Genomic DNA, 15074 nt, shown 5'->3' on the forward strand with positions numbered 1-15074 from the left:
AGCAACTTCTTCCTAGAAACATCACCAAAGGCAAGGGAAGCAAGGGCAAAAATGAACTATTGGGACTTCATCAAGATCAAAAGCTTTTGCACAGCAAAGGAAACAGTTAACAAAACCAAAAGACAACTGACAGAATGGGAAAAGATATTTGCAAACGACATATCAGATAAAGGGCTAGTATACAAAATCTCTAAAGAACTTTTCAAACTCAACACCCAAAGAACAAATAATCCAATCAAGAAATGGGCAGAGGACATGAACAGACATTTCTGCAAAGAAGACATCCACATGGCCAACAGACACATGAAAAAGTGCTCCACATCACTCGGCATCAGGGAAATACAAATCAAAACCACAGGTGAGGTGAGATACCACCTCACACCAGTCAGAATGGCTAAAATTAACAAGTCAGGAAATGACAGATGCTGGAGAGGATGCGGAGAGAGGGGAACCCTCCTACACTGCTGGTGGGAATGCAAGCTGGTGCAGCCACTCTGGAAAACAGCATGGAGGTTCCTCAAAAAGTTGAAAATAGAGCTACCCTACAACCCAGTAATCGCACTACTGGGTATTTACCCTAAAGATACAAATGTAGTGATCTGAAGGGGCACGTGCACCCGAATGTTTATAGCAGCAATGTCCACAATAGCCAAACTATGGAAGGAACCTAGATGTCCATCAACAGATGAATGGATAAAGAAGATGTGGTATATATATACAATGGAATACTATGCAGTCATCAAAAGAAATGAAATCTTGCCATTTGCGATGACGTGGATGGAACTAGAGGGTATTATGCTGAGCGAAATAAATCAATCAGAGAAAGACAATTATATGATCTCCCTGATACAAAGAATTTGAGAGGCAACGTGGGGGGTTTAGGGGGTAAGGAAGGAAAAAATGAAACAAGATGGGATCGGGAGGGAGACAAACCATAAGAGACTCTTAATCTCACAAAACAAACTGAGGGTTGCTGGGGGGAGGGGGGCAGGGAAAGGGTGGTTGGGTTGTGGACACTGGGGAGGGTATGTGCTATGGTGAGTGCTGTGAAGTGTGTAAACCTGGCGATTCACAGACCTGTACCCCTGGGGCTAATAATAATATTAAAAATTTTTAATATAATTTTTTATTTTTTATATGTTAATAAAAAAATTATATTAAAATTTTTTTAAATTTTAAAAAGCTAAAAGAAAAAAAGTGTTTTCAAACAAAAACAGACTCTGTCACCAGCAAATATACTAAAGAAAGGTTTTAAGAAGACAAATGAAAAAAGAAAAAAAAAGGAAGACAAATGATCCCTGATTAAAACATGAAAATATAGGATGGAATTAAGAATACCAGAGAGGGGCACCTGGGTGGCTCAGTGGGTTAAAGCCTCTGCCTTCGGCTCGGGTTATGACCCCAGGGTTCTGGGATCAAGCTCTGCATCGGGCTCTCTGCTGGGCAGGGAGCCTGTTTCCTCCTCTCTCTCTGCCTGCCTCTCTGCCTACTTGTGATCTCTGTCTGTCAAATAAGTAAATAAAATCTAAAAAAAAAAAAAAGAATACCAGAGAGAATGAATGTATGATTAAATCTAAATAAGAGTTTGTAATAACAACATACTTGATAACAATAATAAAATGACAGCAATTATGTGCTATGACGTTAAAACACATAGAGATTTAAAATGTATGACACCACCACCACAAAGGAGTGGGATAAGCAAATGGAGTTAAAATATTCTACGATTCTTGACATTGTCCAGGAATTGGTAAAAGTATTAGTATAATATGGACCCTTATGTAAGTAAAAAGTACATGCTACAACCTCCAGAGTAGCCACTCAAAGAATAACAGAAGAATGAATAGCCAGCAAGACAGGAAACTGGATAAGAAAAAGATTAATCCAAAAGCGATCTTGGGGAAAAAGAGCACTAACTAAATGAAACAGATATATCAGCATGTATCCTAAATGCCAGTGCACTAAATATTCCAATTAAAAGGAACCTATTATTAATCTGAGTTTTTTAAAAAAAGAACTATCTGTTGTTTACTTTAAATAAAAGCACACAGAAAGGCTGAAAGCAAAAGGATGGAAAAAGATACCAAAAGAAAGATGACACAGTCATACTAATATTAAAGTATATTATAATAAAGAAGCATTACTAAACGTGCAGAGAAACATACTTCATAAAGGGTTAATGCATCAGGAATATGGTGGCCTTAAAACATAAGCAAAAATTGATCAAAATAGAAATCACAGTAAATGACAGAACAAGCAAAAAAAATCAGTAGTCATTGAGAAGGTTTGAATAACAGAACAAATATATGTGCCCTAATTAATATACATGGACTATTATACCCAAATACTGTCAAATTATTTGTGGAAGTGAACATGGAACATCTGCAAAAACTGACCACATTCTGGGCCATAAAGAAAATCTCAACAAACTGTAAAGATCTGAAATCATGTAGAATGATGTTCTCTGACCACAGTGGAATTAAGACAGAAATCAACAACAAAAAGAAAACTAAGAGATTAAAAAAACTGTGATATATTCAAACACCAGACTATTTATCAGCAATAAAAAGAAACAAGCTACTGATACATAAAACATGGATATATCTCAAAAATATTATGCTGAGTGAAGAATTCAGATACTAAGTATATAATGTATGATGCACTAAACAAAACACTAATTAGGGTAGGAAAAAAATAATAATGGTTGCCTCTAGCGTTCAGATGATTGTTTTGGAAGGGACCTCAGAGAACTTCCTAGGGTAATGGGAAAATATTCTGTATTGAAAGGAATACAAGCTACATGGGTGTATCTGTCATACTCCAAACGATACACTTAAGGTCTGTACATTTCACTTTGTACATCAGATCTCAGTCAAAAAATGAAATAAAAAATGTACCAAATGAGGTTATCTTTATAGATACATGGATGGATTACTGTATCTAAGTACATGTGGATGATAATCAATCCAACTTGGGCAGGAAAAATACATACAAATTACAAGACAAATTACATACAAAATACAATACAAATTACTTGTTAACTGTGGGGAAGAAAGAAGTGAAGTGAGTATGACTGGGGAGGATGCAAAGCAGCCTTTAATCGTAGCGTATTATTTTAAACATATTTAAATAAGAATCAATACATGGCTTTTCAAAGACTATGAGAGTTACAGCTTTAATATGCAAAGTTTTATTTTTTTCTTGATTTTTAATAAGTCTTATTGGCCTTAGTAAAGGCCAATAGATATTAAAAATTAGTATCTTGACAAGATCCAATAAATCTTGACTAAGTAAAGGTCCTAATTAGTGGACAGTTCTACAAAGACATATTAACAGGGGATATTAAACTTTCCTAACAAAAATGGATTCACCTCTGTTCTCATTCACGAAGTTGTTGCCCTAACACTGGAATGCAGGAAAAATTTTCAAAAGGAAATATAATTGTGGCAGTATGTTTCTTATTGCTAAAATACCACCTATACATATACAAGAGAAGCATATTGGAGAAATAAATTATTTTAATCTTATGCTTCATTATATCAGCAATCCATCCTTCTTTAGTACAGACCATTAATATGTAGAAAGTAATCTATTTTGGTGGGAACCACTGAAACAAGGTATATTTAAATAAGAAAAAAACCCTTTCACTTCTGAAAGCAATGAAATCATGAGAGAAAGCTTAAAATGTTATTTTTATACTGTTCACTTCTTCCAGGACTTCTAGTACCACTGGACAACTGAATACAAAAAATATAAACCAAGGCAAAGCAATTAAAATAGTAAGTAACAAATCTATATTTCATTTGATCTATGACACCATCAGTTTTAGGAGGCACACCAATTTCAGAGATGCAACTATGTGAAAACACGTGTCAGAATACATGAAGTATGATTGGTTTTTATTTCAAATTAATCTTTTATGTGAAAATGTGTATGGTGCCCTAAGGCTAATCAATACCAAAGTTCAAAGAGAGACTTCAGAAGAGGATGGATTATAATTTCTAATTACAAAGCATCTGAAACAATTATATTCACTAATTGGGTAGTCTTGGTGTTAGACATAACTACAGCTTCACTTAAAAAAAAAATCATTCTTTCAGCAGTTAGAACAGAGTTTAAAGACTAACTGCTGAAGTTACAGTGTATCTAACTTTCCTATTTAACTAGCATCCTATATCTTTTCTTTCTTGTTAAGTTATTAGAAAGGGTAGGTCATATCCATTCTTTCCACATCCCCAACTCTCTTTTACTCCTCAACCACAACAATAATAATCCAGATATTTGTCATATTGAAATATTTAACAATTTTTTAAGTTCAAAGATAAGATATACTTACACATTTATGTAAATTTTATTAACATGATAAAAATGTGTAAAGAAAAATAGCATACTTATCAATTTAGTTAGTTTGTTTGTTTATTTGACAGACAGAAACCACAAGCAGGCAGAGAGGCAGGCAGAAAGAGAGGAAGGGAAGCAGGCTCCCCGCCAAGGAGAGAGCCCAACTCGGGGCTTGATCCCAGGACCCCAAGACCCTGACCTGAGCCGAAGGCAGAGGCCCCAACCCACTGAGCCACCCAGGCGCCCCTTATCAATTTAGTTTTATAAATCAGTAAGAAATATGTACTTCAGAAATTATGCTTATAATACAGCACAGGAAATATGCTTATAATACAGCACAGGAAATATCAATTTAAGTAAATGAGACATTTGGTAAGCATCTACTATGAAATGGCAGCATGTTAAGTACTTTCATATTCATTATATTGTTTTAATTCTCACAGCTACTCCACTAGCTAGTTAGGTATCACATCTATCAATCACTGAAGAAAATGAGCCTTAAATACCCCAAAAAGACTTAATGGCTGCATCAGCTTGGGCAAATAGGTGAGATAGTATTTGGACCCAGATCTTCAGCTTCTACGTCATGTTTCATGTTTTCTGTGATATACATGGATTGACATATTAATTACTTCACAAATAATGTTTCAGTTAAGTTTTGTAAAGAAAACAGACAAATGATCATTCTACGTCAAATCTATTAAAGTCAGTAAAAACTTGATAAATATCAAATGCAAGAACTGTGAAGGAATCGCAAAATGTATAGTACCAGGATAGTCAAGTGGCTCACAGGGAAATCAAGACTTTCATATAAGAAAACAATGAAAGGACAACATATGAGATGTATAAAAATGTGCTGAACAAGATGTTCACACACCCAAAATCATAGCTTTTGGACTTAAAAACAAAGGAAAACATCATAGACTATTAACCTGACACTTGAAGACACAATTTGAATGCATAGTGAAGGAAGAAGAAGATATTCCAAACTGAAGAATAACAAAAGCAAAAACACAGAGGCAGGAATGACCATGTATCTGAGGAATAATGTTGAAATGAAATGGAGTTAGGCTTTAGGGAGTAGTGAGAAGTCATTAAGGTGGGATCAAATTACAGAGAGGTTTGGCTTTCATCTAGAAGACAAAAGGAAGTGTGTTCTACAGGTAACAGCACATAAGACTGACTAAATTACAGACATAGTGCAGTCAAAAATATCAATTAGGAGGCAATTAGGGTAGCCCTTAAGGTAGGATTATAAATATCAAAGCTGCAATGAATTTAAGAGATAATATAAAGAACAAATTAGGGACAACATTTTTAAAAAAGATTTTATTTATCTTTGAGAGAGAGAAAGAGTGAGTGAGCACATAGGGAGAGGGAGAAGCAGACTCCTGCTGAGCAGAGAGCCTGGCATGGGGCTCCATTCCAATTCCAGGACCTTGAGATCATGACCTGAGCCAAAGGCAGACGCTTAACCGACTGAGCCACCCAGGCATCCTGGGACAAATTATATATAAAAGTGAATGGAAAGTCTGAGATAAATACCAATTTTTCTTGTTACAAATTTATGTTCAAAATTCAAAGTTAATTATTGCTTGAAGCATACAGTTAAAAGAAAATACAACTATTGTGGCCCTGAAGAAAAGATATTTTTAAAAAAGATTTTCTTTATTTATATGACACAGAGAAAGAGAGATCACAAGTAGGCAGAGAGGCAGGCGGGGGTGGGGGGGAAGCAGGCTCCCCGCTGAGCAGAGAGCCCGATGGGGGACTCAATCCCAGGACCCTGAGATCACGACCAGAGCCGAAGGCAGAGGCCCAACCCACTGAGCCACCCAGGCGCCCCAACATTTAAGGTGACATGGTAAATCATCAGGACTGTCCACCCAATATTGCTGATTCTCCTGTGACACAGTAAGAATATACTTCCTCACTCCTTTAAAGCTAGATCTGACCACAATTAAATAAAAGAAATGGTATCTATCTTTTCCAAGTGGGAAGGTTTAGTAGCCAACACACAACTTAACCACTGGTGCTAGACACCGATAAAACAAAGTTAAGTTAGAATTTGGAAGCTATTTTTTTAAAATTTGTTTTAAAGGCTTGGTTTCTGTGTTTTCAGAGATTAGTGTCAAGGGCTTTCATCAACTAGCTTTTCTTACCTCTATCCTCTCCATTCTGTGCTTTCAAAAGGACCAAGTAGATTTCCAGGTTTACGAATTGTTAGGTCCCCCCCAAAATGGGTACCCCAATAGGGGTCCGTGATTAAAGGAGCGAGACTGATACAAAGCGAAGGTCAAGCAAAGCTTTATTTCGCACCAAGCATCAAGAATCAGACTGACCATCAAACAGACCGGTCTGGGACGCCCCTACAGAGAGGACGACCCCTCCCTGCCTTCCAGACTAACTTATAGAGCAAAGGCCATGTGGTTGGGCCTGGCCACACACAGGTGGCTAATTGAATTACAATTCACCCCAGAGTAGCCATGGAAACTAGCCCATCACCTTGGTAGCTAGGAGATAGTATGCGCCCCCACGGATGTCTCCACCTGGCCTGACCCACCCTTGTACCTGGGCTTTGTTACCTGGAACTGGTTTCTGGGACTTGTTTCTAAGTCCCCTGGGGGAAGAGGAGCAGGGACAGTTTAAGGGTTAAACAACAAAGTTATTGTTTAACTTCAATGGAAGCCTCCGGCTAAAATAAAAATATAAAATAGGTCCTTACACGAATAGCACACAAAGGTATTTGTCACTGTTTGCATACATGGTAAACCTGCTAACAAAGATAAAATCAGTTCCTATATGCAGATAAAGAAAGCACAGGTAAATAAAAAAGATGAGCAAAGGATCTGGATAGGCAATTTACGAAGATATATTGGAAGAAAAACCCTGCAACATAACAATTTCTAGTACTATTTTCTAAATAAGCTAAATTTTTAAATTTTTTTTAATTTTTTAAATTTTTCTAAATTTTTTAAATTCTTTCTGAAAATATTATTGTGACTTCGGCCAATGTTTTCAGAGCAAAGATATGCTACATATTTACTTAAGACTAGAAAACAAGTTAATCTTGTAATCCAAAATTACACCTCAATCTACCAAATGCTCCAGTGACATTTACAACTAAATTTATATTCTGAGAAAGTAACATTTTTCCCAGAGTATTTTCTGTCTGTTAGAAGAGGCAATAACATTCAACAAGTTAACAATCACACAATGATTACGTCAAAACCTTGGATATCAGTTAATGTGTGCTGTCTTATCAATGGTAATAAAAACATCTATTGAAATTAAAATGCCACATCATTCTACAAAACCTTTACCTCATGTCTGAGCAATCTGAATATAATAAACTTCTCTGCCAGGAAAACAGCCTTCTAAACATAAAAATATATGCATCATTTTTTAATGTAAGAAAATGTTTCAGAAAAAATGTTTCAGAAAACCTGGAGAAAAGAACCCACACAATTCCTAAAAACAGAAATTATAGGGGTGCCTGGGTGGCTCAGTGGGTTGGGGCCTCTGCCTTCGGTTCAGGAAATGATCTCAGGCTCCTGGGATCGAGCCCCGCATCAGGCTCTCTGATCAGCGGGGAGCCTGCTTCCCCCTCTCTCTCTACCTGTCTCTCTGCCTACTTGTGATCTCTGTCAAATAAATAAGTAAAACCTTAAAACACACACACACACAGAGAAATTATAGGGGTGCTCGGTGGCTCAGTCAGTTAAGTGTCTGCCTTGGGCTCAAGTCATGATCTCAGGGTCTTGGAATTGGAATGGAGCCCCATGCCAGACTCCCTGCTCCGCCGCGGTCTACTTCTCCCTCTCCCCCTGCTCCTCCCCTTCTGCTCATGCTCTGTCTCTGGCTTTCTCTCTCCAATAAATAAATAAAATCCTTTTTCAAAACCCCAGAAATTATAATTATATATACTTTCTTTTTTTTTTTTTTTTTTTAAAGATTTTATTTATTTATTTGACAGATAGAGATCACAAGCAGGCAGAGAGTCAGGCAGAGAGAGAGGGAGGGGGAAGCAGGTTCCCTGCTGAGCAGAGAGCCCGATGCGGGGCTCGATCCCAGGACCCTGGGATCATGACCTGAGCCGAAGGCAGAGGCTTTAACCCACTGAGCCACCCAGGCGCCCCTATATATACTTTCTGAAAGCTTACTATTACTCTAACAATAAAAATTTCAACTTCAAACTTAAGGCTAGACTGAAGAAGTTTTCAAAAAAATTTTTAAAGAATTTATTTATTTGACAGAGATAGAGCATGCACAAGTAGGGGGAGCAGGAGGCAGAGGGAGGGGGAGAAGTAGGCTCCCCACTGAGCAGGGAGACCAATGTAAGATGTGATCCCAGGACCTCAGGATCCTGACCTGAGCCAAAGGCAGACACTTGACTGACTGAGCCACCTAGGCGCCCCAAGAAGTTTTCAAATTTTATCATATATCCAATCATCTAATACATACCTTTTAGACCTTAATAATTTATAATGTCATTGGTTACCACATTATCCATATGAAAAGAAAAACAATGGTTGGTAAGTCCATATTATGGCACAACTGCCAAGTTGGGAGTAATTTGATTATAAGCCATCTTGTTTTCAGGGCTAAATATGAATAAGCTACATTAAGTGATAATATTTTTGTGTTCACATACTTGCTTTTGACATCTGTGTACTTTTAAAATGAAAACATTCAACTATCTACAATAATTTGGGAAAAAGAAGAAAAAAATCCCAAGATATAAGGCAAGTAACACAAACACGTGTTTTACAACAATTAGAAAAGACCATGTTGTTTAAACTGGTTGTGTTGAAAAATCCTGAACATAGACAAGATGGGAAACATAAATACATTCCAATGGTAGATCCTGTTTGGATTAAACTCATAAATTCCTTTATGAAAGCTGTGCTACATTCAAAGTTTTAAATACTTGAGAGCCACTTTTCTGTTCTGTAAAAAACATACTATCTACCATGCAGGTGTAAGGATGACATTAGAGAATTTTTTCAAGAGCAATCAACACACTGCCTGATACACAGTTTCATTTAAAAACAAGCTAAAAAACTAACCCCAGAAACAAATTCTAAAGCAAAACAAAACAAAACAAAAAACAAAAAAATGACAAAACTTAAACCAGAATTAAATTTCCATATTTGCTAGACACAGTACACCGTGCTAAGAATCATCAGTAGCAAGGTCCAAGAGAAATAAAACATGTGATTTGTGCTAACTTAAAAATGGCTTTCAAGTTCTCAGTTTGTTTTTTTTTTTTTTTTACCATGTGTCCCACAGGAGGAAAAATAAAAATAATTTTAAAAATTAAGAAAAAATAATAAAAAAACAAGGTATGTCTATAGGTGGTAATACACAAAGTTCATCATTAAATATTAAATTAGTGCTATTTTCAACAAGATAAAAGTCTGCATGGAATGCAAGGAATTAAAGAGCTAACAAAAGATCTATAAGTAAAAAACAATGAAAACATTTAGAAGATGCAGTTTCTACTTCTATTAATGGCAAGCTAATTTGTATCAAAATTGTGAAGGCATCTAAAACAGCTAAATGAAATTTTATTTTTATTTCTTAAAAACTGAAGGACTTATAAAATATTGAAGAACCACTAAACCAAAATCTAGATGGCAAAACTCCAAAGAGGTAAATAAACATAGCATTTGTGGTTGCTTTTGCCTTTAGGGCATTGGCCAGTCCAGAAGAACCCAATGGAAAAAGGAGCTGTGGCTTTGGAGACAGTGAACACAGAGAGGAACAAAATTCAAAGTTCTGGGCCTATACAAAGTAGAAAGTTTACTAAACCATACTCAATATACATTAAGCTGGAACTCTAAGGGTTACACCTTAGGGTAAGACTACACCAGAAATAGGGGTGCCTGGGTGGCTCAGTGGGTTAAAGCCTCTGCCTTTGGCTCAGGTCATGATCTCAGGGTCCTGGGATCGAGTCCCACATCGGGCTCTCTACTCAGCAGGGAGCCTGCTTCCCCCGCTCTCTCTGCCTGCCTCTCTGCCCACTTGTGATCTCTGACTGTCAAATAAATAAATAAAATCTTAAAAAAAAAAAAAAAAAGCTACACCAGAAATAAACTAGCTTTCTTGGTATACATCACCAAATAATCCAGGGAACTTCAACCTCTGAACTTGGTTAGGTTACATGATTGCTGGACTGATGGTGCTCAAGGTACCTTTTAGAAACACATAAATTCCTACCTGATGGCATCATGTTATTCTGACAAGTTTTAAACTCTAATGATTAGCACCCAGTCATGAGTCAGAAGCATGAGAAGCTACTGCTAACAGAAACAAACCCACCAAGATTTCAGGTATTACTACTGTTATTTCTAGACTACAGTTGACCCTTGAACAACATGGGTTTGAACTGCATAGGTCCATTTATACACAGATTTTTTTCAATAAATACAGTACAGTACAGGGGCACCGGGGTGGCTCAGTTGGTTAAGCGTCCAACTCTTGATTTCAGCTTAGGTCATGATCTCAGGATTGTGGGACCCAGCTTCGAATTGGGTTCCATGCTCAGCATGGTGTCTGCTGGAGAGTCTTTCCCTCCTTCTCTCTGTATCCCTCCCCCATACATATTCTCTTTCTCTCTCTTTCAATAAATAAATAAAATCTTAAAAAAATATATAGTCTAGTACTATAGTTTCTCTTCCTCCTGATTTTCTTAACATTTTCTTTTTTCTAGCTTACTTCATTGTAAGAATACAGTATATAATACATATAACATACAAAATATGTGTTAATTAACTATTTATGCTATTGGTAAGGTTTCTGCTCATTAGAAGTTGTTAAGTTTTGGGGGAATCAAAAGTTATATGCAGATTTTCACCTTACAGGGGGTTGGTGCTCCTAACCCCTGCATTGTTCAAGGGTCAACTGCATGTTTGCCATATTAAAGAAGTTCTAATTTAGAGCTTGAAAATGTTTTCAGGGAACAAAGAGCTATTAAAAGTGACACTGCTGGGAGACCCAGGTGGCATAGTTAGCTGAGTGTCCTATTCTTAGTTTCAGCTCAGGTTGAGATCTCAGAGTCCTGGGATCAAGACCTGTGACCAGCGCCACACCCAGCTGGAGTCGACTTAGGATTCTCTCTCCCCTCTCCCTCTCTCTCTGTGCACGCACATGCTTGCTCTCTCAAATAAGTCTTTAAAAATGTGACGCTGCTGGTTTTAAAAAGAATCAAACTGAAATTATGAACTCAACTGATGAGTTTAAAAATAAAAGCAATAAATTAGAAGTGAGATTCAGTGACTGAGAAGGCAGACTGAAAACTATTATCCAGAATGTGACACAGTGAAACAAAGAGATGGGGAAAAAAAGAGAGAGATGAGGTCTAACAGATACAATCAGAGACTCAGAAAGAGGAAAGAACACAGCAGAGGTAATATTTGAAGAGATAATGAATGAGATATTTTTAGAACTGAGGCATTAATCCAAAATTTAGGAAATGTTTGTCATAATGATGCTTGATATAGGAGATAAAGACACCTTAATGATACCACCTTAAAGTGATGGATTTTTTTTCCACTGGCCATTTTCAAGATGAAACAGAAGAAATGTCGGAGATGCTGGAAGAAACCAAGAAAATTTCTCAAAAAACACTGACACCTAGGAATCAAATGGCAGATTTTATTTTTTTAAAATATTTTATTTATTTATTTGAGAGAGAGAGACACACACAGCAAGAGAGCATAAGCAGAAGGAGCAGCAGTGGGAGAGAGAGAAGCAGGCTCCCCACTGAGCAGGGAGCCCATCTTGGGGCTTGATCCCAGGACCCCAGGATCATAACCTGAGTTGAAGGCAGATGCTTTACCAACTGAGCCACCCAGGTACCCCCATATTAGTAGATTCTAAAGTCTACTTACATACAATATTAGAAAGCAACATAAAATTTTAAAGCATCTGAGAGTTGCTTTTTCAAATAATCTTTAATACATATTATTATATGTTCACCATAATAATGAACCAGAATGGCTAGAGTGGTAGAAGAAAAGTAGAATAAAAGCATTTAGTGATAGCAATCTTCAGGACACTTATGTAAACATGTTTGCTGCTTTAGCAAAACAAACAGCAACAAACATCAAACATGATTTCCCAAAAAACAACTCAGTAGGTAAAACAAAGAAGCAGATAGTCACAGGTGTTCTTCAGGAACAGATACAAGCTGCTGGTCTCTATTTAGCTTAACTCAGATTCAGGCCAGAAAAGTGAGCAATGCTCAAAGACTGCAAACTTCAGGTGCCTGGCACAAATTTACAGTAGAAAAATACACCGAAAATGGTTAAAATGTCAAGTTTTATGTTACATATACTTTAATACCATAAAAAATTTTTCAAAAAAGAAAAGAGGAGAGAGAAAAAGGATTCAAACTAAAATTCCCAGTCTTCTAACAGGTTTTGATTTTTGTTGTTGCTAATGAATTATCTATGAAATTCCCATCAAGTCTTACTGCACTCTCCCTAGGTCCTGAAATTTTTTTCCTTTTTACATTGACACCAGGCTATTCCCATCTGTCCAGTAATGCTATCCTTCTTATAAAATTTGCAGCCTAAAAGCACGATTTCCCATGAGTTATTCTTTTCAGCTCTATCAAGATGTTCATTTTCTACAAGAAAACACAGTTTAATTATTATACTACTTTATGCTTTGAGCTTAAAAACAGCTGAATAGCTTTTCAGATATTTCTCACATTTGTTATTTAGATACAGATTGCTGTAAAGTTCTTTTTATTTTAGTTGAGCACATATCATTTCAAATTTATGTTCTTTCAGATTCATCAGCTTTTCTAGGGTTTTCAGTTTTGAAATTATATGGCTGCCTTATAGCTTTAGCTTGAGATGCTAACCTTATATTATTTTATTCTTTTTATTTTTTTTTTTAAAGATTTTATTTATTTATTTGACAGACAGAGATCACAAGTAGGCAGAGAGGCAGGCAGAGAGAGAGGAGGAAGCAGGCTTCCCACTGAGCAGAGAGACCGATGCAGGGCTCGATCTCAGGACCCTGAGATCATGACCTGAGCCGAAGGCAGAGGCTTTAACCCACTGAGCCACCCAGGTGCCCCCCCTTATATTATTTTAATTCAAATGGATTAAGTTTTTTTCCCCTAAATATACTCTGTATATCTAGAAGATATCTTCTAGTTCTTATGGAAGCAGAATAGTCCAGAACCTATGACAATGGCTTGTTTGACTTTTCTTTCAGTGTGCTTACAACATAAGTAATTAGAAGGGTAAAGATTTTGCTTTCTGTAATACAGTACAGAAGCAATTAAAAAAAACAAAAAGAGCACCAGCAAAAAGCAATTTCCCATTGAACCCAGAATGGCAAATCTTATCATAAGCAATTTCTGAAGGTAAAAATTAAAATTATAGTACCCATCAAGGCTTACTTCAGCTATATGTCCTGGAGTTCCCAATTCCAAGTACAGCCAAATCCAAAAGTTAGATACCTAACTAGGGATTATACCATATGACATATAATAAAAGTTCCTGTGAATTGATTTGCTAAAAATTTGCAGGTAGTCTCTCCAGATTTTTAAAAAATCTAATTGTTAAATACTGATTATCCACTCTGTAAGTCTTTACTTTTCTCACACTAGTTTCTCAACCCAGGCACTATGATATTTGGGATGGGTACTTCTGTTTTGCGAGGCTGTCCTATGTACTGTGGATGTTTAGCAACATCCCTAGCCTCCACCCATTAAGCCAGTAGTGTACTCTAAGCCAGCAGAATCTCCCAGGCGTGACAATCAAAAATGTTTCCAGATATTACTTGGAATTTGGGAGACCAAACAGACACCTGCTGTCTAGCCAGCTGCCATAGAAATTAAACTAAATTAGGGGGAAAAACCTTCTAAAGTCAAGTATAGTTATTTCTATATATCAGGCATTAGAGCATTATTATTTTAATGAATTATGAATAATAACTCTATTCACACTAGACATATTTCAGTTGGATAGCCTATTTCCTACTCTATTAGTTTTGAAGATTAAATAAAATAGAAAGAGATTACATAAAACAGAAGACAGAGCCAGATTAAGAAGTCAGTAACAGAAATTTTAAGCTGATTCATTTTTTAAATTACTGACATTTCAACAGATCCAACATTTTCTATGCATCTAGACACTATTACCTATATGATACAACATAATTGGAAAAGTCTTAGGAAAATGAAAACCTTTCAATATATTATTTTGGAATTCTTAGTATTTGTGTAGAATTGTTTAGCAGGTAAATGTTATACAAAGAGAACACTAAGAGGTTTTACTATTATATCTTAATCATTCTTTTGAGTGTATGATTCATAAGAAATGATAGTTTGTCTTCCTTTCCCTCTCATTTCAAATTAGAACATTCCTCTAAAAATTAAAAGTTGAGAGACTATTTTCGTGATATGCCCTTCCTCTGATACTCTTATAAAGTTGGAACCATGACCTTATGACCTATTTTCATTCCTCAACTATATGGCCAAGTAAACACATTGTTTATGATTTTTTAAAAAATCATGGTATCAAATGTTTAATGGGCTGATAATCAAAGAAAAATATCCATTGTTTTTCATAGATAATAAGGTTCTTACCTACAAGCAACATTTGGATCAGCATTTCTTGAAAGCAGTAGCTCTACACACTTTAAGATCTGTTCCTCTGAGCCACGTGCAGAACATGCAGTTATCAAAATAGTCTGCTTATCTGTAGTGA

At 36.3% G+C, this 15074-nt stretch overlaps 1 protein-coding gene across 1 annotated transcript in view; it reads right to left on the reverse strand.

The window, feature by feature from the left end:
• ASZ1 (ankyrin repeat, SAM and basic leucine zipper domain containing 1) overlaps positions 1-15074 on the reverse strand; it is a gene marked incomplete at both ends in the record, with an annotated part of 54795 nt that overhangs the window by 34331 nt on the left and 5390 nt on the right. The window contains one exon of the mRNA XM_080818843.1: positions 14954-15065. Within this exon, the coding sequence (XP_080674969.1) occupies positions 14954-15065 (112 nt within the window). The remainder of the gene's footprint in view (positions 1-14953; positions 15066-15074) is intronic.

The sequence above is a fragment of the Martes martes genome, assembly GCF_963455335.1.
Source record: "Martes martes genome assembly, chromosome: 11".
NCBI lineage: Eukaryota > Metazoa > Chordata > Mammalia > Carnivora > Mustelidae > Martes > Martes martes.